The sequence below is a fragment of the Microcaecilia unicolor genome, chromosome 14 (assembly GCF_901765095.1).
Source record: "Microcaecilia unicolor chromosome 14, aMicUni1.1, whole genome shotgun sequence".
NCBI classification, from domain to species: domain Eukaryota; kingdom Metazoa; phylum Chordata; class Amphibia; order Gymnophiona; family Siphonopidae; genus Microcaecilia; species Microcaecilia unicolor.
Window position 1 is genome coordinate 25,007,775 of NC_044044.1, and position 12,103 is coordinate 25,019,877.

A 12,103-nucleotide genomic window follows, 5' to 3' on the forward strand; every position below is an offset into this window, starting at 1 on the left:
TTTCATTAAAACTCGGGTACCATGGGTCAATTTTAGCAGACAATAAAAAAAAGGTGCAGGTACTCAGTAACCCCTCCTCAAAAAAGCCCTGCAGGTAACGTACCTGTATCCAATTAGAAATTGCAGTGTGCACCATGTTATTGGAAGATAAAAAGACGCTGACTACTTTTACCAATCAGAAAAAGAATGTCTTATGTCCCTCCCTGCATTTCCAAGATACAGAAGGTTGTATCAAACTGTATAGCACTTGCTGCTTTCTATTACACAAGCAATATGACACTTGCATGATTAAATGTTGCCTTTTATTTGGTTATTTCTCTGGTATAATTACCTGTGATTCCTCCAGGGAGAGAACCAGAAAAGAATCATTACTACTAAATCTTTCCACACCTATAAACACTGATTTAAATATAAAAAAACTGTTTATGATATTAACGCATGGTATCCTAAACGAGCTTCTTGGGATTTTAGATTTAATTAGTCAACTTTTCCAACTCTAAATACAACACAATTTGCAAATTCATGTACAACTCTTGGGAGTCATAAAAAGCCCGCAGTGGCCAACATTTAAAATTAAATAAACACTTACATACTGCAGGCTGAATATACCTGGACATTCAGTGCCAGACTATACCTCGATACTGTTGATGCATGTTTGGTTACTCAGCGGCCTCCAGCTGAATTCTATCGCACTGCACACTTCTTAAGGGAACGCTCCTGACCTGCCCATGTCCCTCCTATTTGCTATGCCCCTGTGAGACCCCGAGCGAAGGTTGGGGAGTGGGCCGGTAAATTAACACAGATGGACAACAGGGTGAAACCTAAATAAGTATTTATTCAAAGGGAATCTCAGACCTGTTCCTTTCACAGTGCCGAGATATAGGGTAGGAAAGCTTCCGGAATTCAGTCTGTTCAGTCTTAGCGGACTCTGACGGTAGGCCAAACACATTCTAAATGCAAATACTTCCACTCAATACAAAACTACAATAGTAATGGGGGAAAAGCCTCAAAGAGCTCCCAGATCAAATATCCGTCTGTCGGAGCTACTACTTGACATTTCTAAAGCGCTACTAGGGTTACGCAGCGCTGTACAATTTAACATAGAAGGAGCTAGAACAGACCAACTAGTCTTCTCTTCATCATAGGCAAAAAACCCCTTATGTGCGGCCCCAAAACTTCATAATGGACCGCAATTGTCTGGTAAATTCTGTTAATAATAGATTTTTTGAAATAAAGAATTTTTCTGAAAATAACGTGTTAATTTCTAGAACGTACTCAATATCTAATGCAATACACTTAGCTTATTGCTTGACGTTCAATATTACTGCTGCTTCATGCTGCGCTGATCCCTACTTTGTTACCCTGAGCCAACACAGTCCAAACACACTCAGGATTGCCATGCCCCAAACACAGGTGATGAGTTCTTGGCTGTCCACCCAGGTTCAGGTCTGGCCCCAGCCTGACCTCAAAGCACAACTTATAAGGTTCAACTTGGTAAGTCAAATGGCTTACCTCAGCCAGGTCACGAGTAACTTCCATGTCATAGGCTGGGGAATTCAATTCTTCTTTCCCTGGGCCTCCTTAGCCTCAGGTAAACCATGTCTTATCTACTTCCTGGTTTTAGGCCCTCCTCTCGGCTCATTTCTTCCTGGGTGGCACCTAATGCTCTTAAAGTGACTCAGGCTGTCTAAGGGGTTTGTTCTTAAGGGTGAGCGGCAGTACTTGCATTGAACCAATAAAGATGATTTTTTTAAAAAGGTGAGGGGGCAGAGTTCTATAAACCCTCTCACAGCCTCCCCCCCCTTGTAGATCCACACAGAAACCCTAAGGCACTATTCTAATAAATTACCACAAGGGCCACGCGGTAGCCGGGCGGTAACTCAAAATTGATGCATGTTAAAATGAATTGCATGAAACAAACTGTGAACTTGTCCAAAATGTGGGGGAAAAAAACCTAAACAAACTGAATATGAATTGTAACATTTTGCCCTGTGGTACCCATACAAATGTTTCTGCTTCATGGTGCTTTGACATTAAACAACAAGAATAAAACCAAAATGAATGTGACTGATATTTTTTTTATTTCTTGTGTTTCATTTTATTTTAATTTTCATGCTAAAATGATAACTGAAAAGAAACACATATAAGAGTGTTGCCTTTACATGCTTTAATTAATAAGTCGATACATGCTAAATTGATTTTTTATGAATTAAATTTGCAGTGTGCATTAATGAACCAATCACTTCACATTTAGTGATTCATTTATCTCCTTTTGTACCTGCTTAAAAAAAAATACATAGTCATCGACATATACAAACACACAACAAAGTTACACACCACCACACTAAAATAATCCTCAGGCATATCAAAATGCTTCATAGCATCTCTAATAACTAATGATTTAAGGGACGTTTTACAAAGGCGTGCTGAAAAATGGCCTGCGGTAGTGTAGACGCGTGTGTTGGGTGCTCACGGAATCATTTTTCAGCGCACCTGTAAAAAGAAATGCCTTTTAAAAATTTTTGCCGAAAATGGACATGCAGAAAAATGATAAAATTGCCGCACATCCATTTTGGGTCGTTGAGCTAGCGGTAATGTCTCATGCGGTAACCAGGCAGTAATGGTCTACATGCGTAAAATTCTGATTATCGCCCAATTACCGTCCATGCACCAGAAAATAAACATATTTTCCGGCATGCGTAGTGGGCACGCGTCAAAAATGAAATTACCGCAAGGGCCGAATGGCAGCCGGGCAGTAACTCAAAACTGACACACATAGGCACCTATGCAGCTTTAAAAAGGGGGGATGGGACAACTTCCCTATGAAGAAAGACTAAGGAGGCTAAGGCTTTTCAGCTTGGAGAAGAGACGGCTGAGGGGAGACATGATAGAGGTATATAAAATAATGAGTGGAGTGGAACAGGTGGATGTGAAGCGTCTGTTCACGCTTTCCAAAAATACTAGGACTAGGGGGCATGTGATGAAACTACAGTGTAGTAAATTTAAAACAAATCTGAGAAAAGGTTTCTTCACCCAATGCATAATTAAACTCTGGAATTCATTGTCGGAGAACGTGGTGAAGGCGGTTAGCTTGGCAGAGTTTAAAAAGGGGTTAGACGGTTTCCTAAAGGACAAGTCCATAATCCGCTACTAAATGGACTTGGGAAAAATCCACAATTCCGGGAATAACATGTATAGAATGTTTGTACGTTTGGGAAGCTTGCCAGGTGCCCTTGGCCTGGATTGGTCGCTGTCGTGGACAAGAAGCTGGGCTCGATGGCCCCCTGGTCTTTTCCCAGTGTGGCATTACTTATGTACTTATGGTATGACCAGTCAAGTGGAAGATATTCAGAAGGACCAGACTGAAGTCACAGATGTTTACAGTCAAAAACGATGTCAACATCTGTGACTTGTTGTTTCTTTGTGTGTTTTTGCGGGAGACTCTCTTTGTTGTTCTTATGGTATGACCCCCATTACTCCCCCAGTGTTCACTGACCCCCTTCCCACCCCACAATGACAACTTCAGATGTTATGGCCAGTCCTATTAGAGAAGTAAGCAGGTCCCTAGAGTAGTCTAGTGGTTGGTGCAATGTACTGTAGAGAAGGGGATCCAGGCCCATATCCCTCTCTAACTGTTAAACTGTAGTAGAAAGTGTGAGCCATCCGAAACCCACCAAAAACCTACTGTACCCTCATATAGGTGACACTTTCAAACATAAGAGATATTGTAGTGGGTACAGTTGGGTACAGTACGTTTTTGGTGGGTTTTGGAGGGCTCCCCATATACTATAATGTACATAAGTAATGCCACACTGGGAAAAGACCAAGGGTCCATCGAGCCCAGCATCCTGTCCACGACAACGGCCAATCCAGGCCAAGGGCACCTGGCAAGCTTCCCAAACGTACAAACATTCTATACATGTTATTCCTGGGGTAACACTGAGATGTGTGCCTCAGGCCTTTTATGTGATGACCACTGAATGCCCTCTAGGGTGCCCCATATCAGCTGAGATATCTGTGCGGCTAGTCTACTAAGAATGCTGGCCCCTCCTATATCCCAATGGCTTGATTTTGTGCGTTTTTCACTTAGATTTTTTTTTTCAAAAATGTGTCCAAAAAGATAGATTCACTTAGCGCAAAAATGTCTAGCAAATGGCCTTTTTTTGTGTGGGGGGGGGGGGGGGGGGGACTTTATCAGGTTTGAAAATGGCCATGTTCACTACTGGACTTTTGGATGTTTTCAACAAAGCATCCAAAGTCAGACTTAGACGTCTTATCAAAAATGCCCCCTCCACACCTCGTTTTTTTTTTTTTTTTCATTTTATATTTCTATTTTTATAAATGCAATCTTTGTGAAATGGTTGTTCCTGCTATATTTGCTGCAAACTACATGTGCACTTTTTAAGTCTTTTAAGTATATTTTAAAGGCTCTATACTGTGCGATTTTTTTTTTTTGCAAAACTCATGAGAATTATGCAAATCCAGGCTTGGAATCTCTTTTCTCACCTAGACAAACAATACAAAATCGAGTTTCACACTTTTTATGTTGTCCCAAAAATACTCCATTTAGAACTGTATAATTTTTTTGAAGACTCTCCTGAAAGCACCCTGTATTTCCTTGTTTCGGACGCTGTAAATGAAGGGATTTAAAAGTGGAGTCACCGTGCTATAAATGATGAAGACCACTTTATCCTCATCTAAACTATAGTTTGATGCGGGGCGCACGTATGTATAGGTGAGGGTCCCATAAAATATGCTAACCACAATTAAGTGGGAGGTACAGGTGGAGAAGGCTTTGCGCCTGCCTTTGGAGGTACGGATCTTCAGAACGGCGGTGACAATGTAAGCATATGATATCAAGGTCAACGCAAAAGAGCCCACGATCACAAGCCCACCAAGTAGATAAACAAAAAATTCATTGATGTGGGTGTCTGAGCAAGCAAGCTTCAACATTGGAGGAATATCACAGATGAAATGATTAATTCTTTCGTTCTTGCAGAAGGGTAGTCGAGATGTAAATACAGCCTGTACCAGCCCATTTATAAAGCCAACAAATGCTGAAATGGCAAATAGTTGAAGACAAACCCTACTGTTCATTTTGGATGAATAGTGCAGGGGGCTGCATATCGCCACATATCGATCGTAGGCCATCACTGCAAGAAGGACACACTCTATGCTTCCGAAAGTAACAAAGAAAAACATCTGGGTGAAGCAGCCAGCGAAGGAAATACTTTTGTTTTCTTGCAGGAAGTTGGCCAGCATTTTGGGGACAGTGGTTGTGGTGTACCAGATTTCCACCACAGCCAAGCAAGAAAGAAAAAAGTACATAGGGGTGTGAAGATGTGAATCCAATTTGATGATCACAACGATGGCGAGATTGACGGCCAGAGTCATCAGATAAATGACAGCAAAGGTCAGAAAGAGCAATGCACTGAGTAGTGGAGTCGTTACGAGTTCCAAGAAAACAAATTCATTTAATAAGGTTTGGTTTGTAATTTCACCTGAAGAGTAGCTTAAAGTCATCTATTGAGAATGATATACCCTTCTCAAGCCTGAATGGATAAATATAAATAAAATACATCACAATCTGGTAGTTCAATATGCTAAATCAAATCTTTCATGAAAATTTAAGACTATCAATGAAATGCTTTGATGTTCCCATGCATACCTCCTACCCACCCCACCCTGTTAGACTGTCAATGAAATGCTTGGATGTTTCACTTATATGTTCTGTCATCTTCCACATTTGCTTATTTCCGATCTGACGAAGAAGGGCAACCTTCGAAAGCTAATCAAGAAATGTATTAAGTTATGTCCAATAAAAAAGGTATCATCTTATTTTCTTTTCCATGTTTTATTTTGTTTGATTTCTATTGATAACCTTTAAGAGTGGACTAACACGGCTACCACACCTCTCTACATGTAGAACCCCAAAGAATAGCAAGATTCCGGAATGCTAAAAAGTGACAAGATTCCACATCAGAATCTCAAAGAGTAGCAACGTTCCATGTAGAACCCGATCTGACAAAGAAGGGCAACCTTCGAAAGCTAATCAAGAAATGTATTAAGTTATGGCCAATAAAAAAGGTATCATCTTATTTTCTTTTCCATGTTTTATTTTGTTTGATTTCTAATGAAAATTTAAAAAAATCATGCAAGAAAACTCAACACTATCACTAAAATCCCTCCTACCAAACTTCACCATAACTGTTTATATGAGAAGATACCACAATAAAGATGACCAATATATTGTTGTTTATAGTAATTTCTGAAGGAGTCAATGTCAGAAGGTATACAGAATTTTTCCGGAAGAGTCTGTTCACTCATTCCAGGTACCAGTCTACTTGGAGCCTTCATCCATTCTACCTGTCAGAGTAGAAAATGCACATCATGGCCCATGTAGGCTTAGGTTGAAAAACACATAGGGGCCCTTTCACTAAGCCGCATAAGCGCCTACATGTGCCCAACGCACGCCAAAATGGAGTTACCGCCCGGCTACCGTGCGGCTCTTGCGGTAACTTCATTTTTGGCACGCGTCCGATACGCGTGTCCCAAAAAATAATTTTTACTCTCAGACACACGTATCGGATGCGCGCCGAGTGGCATTTGACGCCCGATTACCGCATGAGACTTTACCGCGAGGTCAATGGCTGGCGGTAAGGTCTCGTACCCAAAATCAACACGCGGCTACATTCATTTTGCTGCATGTCCATTTTCGGCAAAAATACAAAAAGGCATTTTTTTGTAGACGCGCTGAAAAATAATTCTGCGTGCACCCAGACTACCGCACACCATTTTTCAGTGCATTGTATTAAAAGGACTCCATAAAGAACAATTCTGTAAAAACATGCATGCATTTAAGTGCTATGTACATGTGGAAATGTGGAAAAAATGCCATTTCCATGCACAAGTATTCTAAGATAAAGTGGCATAGGGTTAGATTCAGTAAATGATGCACAAATGGTACCAGTAAAAATCTCTGCTCGGTGCAATCTATAAAAGGCACTCTGGGATGAGCGTGTAGCACTGATTCCCATCACTATAATTAGGCACCAGGAATTATGCAAAGCGAGATCAAGTGTAGATCCTGGCATGCAAGTTGGGCTCACATCCCTACAATTCTGTAACAATTCTGGGACTATCCATGACCCTCTCATGCCTCTGTCACGGCCACGCCCCCTTTTGGGTTGTACCTGAGCAAACAAAAAGAGCAACACTGGACCTTCAAGACTGAGACAACAGGAGTATTTTATTCCCAGATGACCCGACACGGGCCGTGTTTCGGCGATAGACAATGCCTGCCTCGGGGATCAGGGTTTGTTTGTAAAGTGTTTAAATGTCCAATGCCTTTGAAAAAAAGATGGTAAAAATCTTTTGAGCCTAGCGTTCCTGTCGGAAAAAGACAGACAGCCGCGATATAGGAAATGAGCTTCTGTGTTTTCGTAAAAGGAACGGCCAACACAGAAGCTCAACGAGATAAAACTCATATGTGCTGCTTTTTGTGTATACCTGGCCTTGATTTGTATCTGCCATTTTCAGGGCACAGACCATAGAAGTCTGCCCAGCACTAGCCCCGCCTCCCAACCACTAGCCTCGCCTCCCAACCACCAGCCCCGCCTCCCAACACCGGCTCTGCCACCCAATCTCGGCCAAACACCAGTAAAAGTACTCAATACAAGTGAGAATTTGCCCCAATGTTTTTGACATACGTCTTGCGAAATGTTGTGTAACCCCTGCACGCCATATTTGAAAATACTTTCATTTCCTATAAAATAAACACGATCGAGTCACTTTAGCAATTTACAACTCCTAAAACATTTTTTTTGCACTACGTTAAGGAGAAGGTAAAATAGGAGGTGACTTATCTTACCTATAGAAAAGGAGGTGCCTCTTTTTTTTTGGATCCCTGTGTTTCTGAAATATAGAAAGTTGCGACAAATCTTTCTATCCTACAACTTGCTACTTTCTTTGACACTGGAATGATGATATAGTAGACACGAGTTTTAATTTTGCCTTTTATAGGTTATTTCTGTGGTGTAATTACTTATGGTTCATGATGACTTCTGGGAAGTAACCAGAAGGGATTCATTACAAACTAATATCTACATACATGTAAACATCTATTTAAATATAAAGTGTGACTCTACTGGGAAGGGATTAAATTTACCTTGTGCTTTTCTTTTTAATTTATATATTTTTTCACATTAAAGTACAACAACTACTTACTACTACTACTAGAAATCATTTCTATAGCGCTACTAGATGTACACAGGGCTATACACATTATATGCAGGTACTTTCTCTGTCCCTACAGGGCTCACAATCTGTTTTTGTATCTGGGGCAATGGAGGGTTAAGTGACTTGCCCAAGGTCACAAGGAGGGGCATAATTGAACGGGGGTGCCCATCTATAAGGGAAGGGGCCAACCGTATTATCGAACAAGATGGGCGGCCATCTTTCGTTTCGATAATATGGTCAGGGCCGACCAAATCTCAACATTTAGGTCACCCTTAGAGATGGTCGACCTAAATGTTGAGATCGCCGGACTTAGAGATGGCTGGCCTTGGTTTTCATCAATAATGGAAACAAAAGCCAGCCATCTCAAAACTGGCCATATCCAAGCCCTTTGGTCATGGGAGGAGCCAGCATTCGTAGTGCACTGGTCCCCCTCATATGCCAGGACACCAACCGGGCACCCGGGGGGGGCACTGCAGTAAACTTCACAAATTGATCCCAGGTGCATAGCTCCCTTACCTTGGGTGCTGAGCCCCCCCGACTACCCACAACTGTACAACTCTACCATAGCCCTTAAAGGGTAAAGGGGGGGCACCTACATGTGGGTACAACGGGTTTCTGGTGGGGTTTGGGGCTCCCATTTACCACCACAAGTGTAACAGGTAGGGGGGATGGGCCTGGGTCTGCCTGCTTGAAGTGCACTGCAGTACCCACTAAAAACTGCTCCAGAGACCTGCATACTGCTGTGATGGAGCTGGGTATGACATTTGAGGCTGGCATAGAGGCTGGCAAAAAAGTTTCTAAATTTTTTTGGGGGGGGGGGTAGGTGGGAGGGGGTTGGTGACTACTGGGGGAGTAAGGGGAGGTCATCTCCTTCCCTCCGATGGTCATCTGGTCAGTTCAGGCACCTTTTCAAGGCTTGGTTGTAAAAAAATGGACCAAGTAAAGTCTGCCAAATGCTCGTCAGGGACGCCCTTGTTTTTTCTACTATCGGCCGAGGACGCCCATCTCTTAATCACGCCACAGTCCTGCCTTCGGTACAGTGCCGACACGCCCCTGTGAATTTTGGTCATCCCCGCGACAGAAAGCAGTTGAGGACGCCCAAAATCGGCTTTCAATTATGCCGATTTGGGCGACCCTGAGAGAAGGAAGCCCATCTCCCGATTTGTGTCGGAAGATGGACGCCCTTCTCACCTGATATTTTTAATTAAGGTGCCCCTTTCTTAAAATGCACTAATTTATCCATTAGTGCATAGAACGTGCAAAACATTAAGGGGTCCTTTTACAAAGCCGTGCAAAAGGTGGCCTGCGGTAGTGTGGGTGCGTGTTTTTGGCACGTGCTGGGCCAGTTTTTAATGCACCTAGGAAAAAGGACTTTTTTTCAATGGGCTGGGAAGAGGGCCTGCATTAAAATTGAAACCAGCATGTGCCTATTTACAGTCTGAGCCCTTAACATCATCCATTCATCTATTTAGATTTTATTCACACCTTTTTCAGTAGTAGCTCAAAGTGAGTTACATTCAGATACTCTGGATATTTCTCTGTCCCAGGAGGGCTCACAATCTAAGTTTGTACCTGAGGCAATGGAGGGTTAAGTGACTTGCCCAAGATCACGAGGAGCAGCAGTGGGATTTGAAGTGGCCACCTCTAGGATTGCAAGACCCGTGCTCTAACCACTAGGCCACTCCTCCACTCCGGAATCTTGCTATTCTTTGGGGTTCTACATGGAATGTCGCTACTCTTTGAGATTCTGCATGGAATCTTGTCACTCTTTAACATTCCAGAATCTTATTTATTTAGATTTTGCCTTTTTCAGTAGTAGCTCAAGGTGAGTTACGTTCAGGTACACTGGATATTTCTCTGTCCCAGGAGGGCTCACAATCTAAGTTTGTACCTGAGGCAATGGAGGGTTAGGTGACTTGCCCAAGATCACAAGGAGCAGCAGCGGGATTTGAACTGGCCACCTCTAGGATTGCAAGACTGCTGCTCTAACCACTAGGCCACTCCTCCACTCTAGTAAGGGTTCATGTGCTACACATGCAGTAACTGGTCAGCAAGCGCCAACTGCCGATTAATGCCGGAAATACCTCGCGCAGTAGGAAATAAAAAAAAAAACTAATTTGTCCTGGTGAAATGGTCGCATGCTAAATCCAAAATTAGCACTAGGGAGCATGTAGCTGTGCAGTACTCTTGTTTTGACACACGCTGAATGCACGTAGAGCCTACCACACCTTTGTAAAGGGTCCCCTAAAGCAGGAGGGGGGAGCGGCAGCGGCGACCTCGGGGGGGTGGAGGGGGTGGCTGCGGTAATCTCAGGGGGGGAGCGGTGGCGACCTCGGGGGTAGAGAGGGGGAGTGGCAGCGGCGACCTCGGGGGCGGGGTGGCGAGGGCGGCAGGGGCAGGACCTCGGGGGCGGCATTGCCCCTTGCCCGGCCCAGTCTCTCGGCGGCCCTGAATTTGGGTAATCCAATTAGCACATGCTAATCATAATGTACAAGCTGAATAACGCTCTCATGCCCATTCTCTGCCCATGTGACTCCCCATCCAAATATATTTAAAAAAAAAATAAATCATATGTGATTAACATGCACAAAAAAGACAACTACCACAAAATACTTCAATGCATGTTTGCATTAAACCTTTTTTCCTGCATTAAGCCTATGTTAGCCTCTAAAGTGGTTTAGTTCTTCTAATGAGATCAAGGGCCTTGTTGGGTTACTTTTTCCTTGCCAATCATTCTTCGGAGTGCTCTGTGAATTTCTTTGTTCCTTAAGCTGTAGATGATGGGGTTTAGCAAGGGAGTGACAATGCCGTAGAATACAGGAATCACCCGATCCTGGTCCAAGGAATATGTTGAGGTGGGCCTTATATAGGTAAATATTATAGTCCCATTAAACATGCTGACTACAGTTAGGTGAGAGGCACAGGTGGAGAAAGCCTTCAACCTGCCATCAGAAGAGCGGATTTTTATTATTGCAGATATGATATAAAAATAAGAGAGCAATGTGAAAAGGAAAGAACCTATTATCACTGACCCACCAGAGGAATAAACCACAATTTCATTGATGTGGGTATCAGCACAGGCCAACTCTAGCATGGGTGGAATATCACAGAAGAAGTGGTTTATTTGGTTTGACCTGCAGAAGGGTAAGCGGAAAGTAAACACTGTGTGCGCCAAGGAGTTGAGACAAGCCAAGGCCCAGACCGCTGCAGTGAGCAGGACACAAACTCTTCTACTCATGATGGCTGTATAATGCAAAGGTTTACAGATCGCCACATAGCGGTCGTAAGCCATCACGGCCAGCAGAAGACACTCGACACCCCCCAGAGCTATGAAACAGTACAACTGAGCAACACACCCAAAGAAAGAGATGGTTTTCACTTGAACTAAGAAGTTCACCAGCATTTTGGGCACGATGGTAGATGTAAAACATATGTCCAGCAAGGAAAGGCTGCGGAGAAAAAAGTACATAGGGGTGTTGAAGTATGAGAAGAGGCTGACGGTTACGATTATTAACATGTTCCCCAACAGTGTTGATAGGTATATAATCGAAAACACCCCAAACAGGATTATCTCATTTTCATGTGAATTTGTAAGTCCCAGGAGGATAAATTCTGTCACTACTGACTGATTTCTTCTTTCCATTTTCACCTGTAAGAAAAGGACAATATTTTTTTTTCCTTTAAATGAGTTGAAATCAAATGTGAGTTCTTTCACTCCCTCATGGTAGAGTTAGATGATCACAGATATGATGAGGCTAATTTTATCATGTATAAATTCTATTTTATGCATATCAAAGACCTTTTATAAAATTAACCCGCGGCATACAGGAAAGGGCTATGGCAAGCAGAGGCATACCTGTACATG

General features: G+C 42.8%; 2 protein-coding genes across 2 annotated transcripts; both read right to left on the reverse strand.

Moving 5' to 3' along the window:
* Window positions 1-4,566: 4,566 nt before the first annotated feature.
* Window positions 4,567-5,523, reverse strand: LOC115457143 (olfactory receptor 1009-like). The gene has a single exon (XM_030186565.1). It carries the CDS (start codon window positions 5,521-5,523, stop codon window positions 4,567-4,569), a length of 957 nt encoding a protein of 318 aa, XP_030042425.1.
* A 5,410-nt stretch (window positions 5,524-10,933) lies between these two features.
* Window positions 10,934-11,881, reverse strand: LOC115457144 (olfactory receptor 5V1-like). The gene has a single exon (XM_030186567.1). The coding sequence runs from the start codon at window positions 11,879-11,881 to the stop codon at window positions 10,934-10,936; it is 948 nt and encodes a 315-aa protein (XP_030042427.1).
* Window positions 11,882-12,103: the final 222 nt, after the last annotated feature.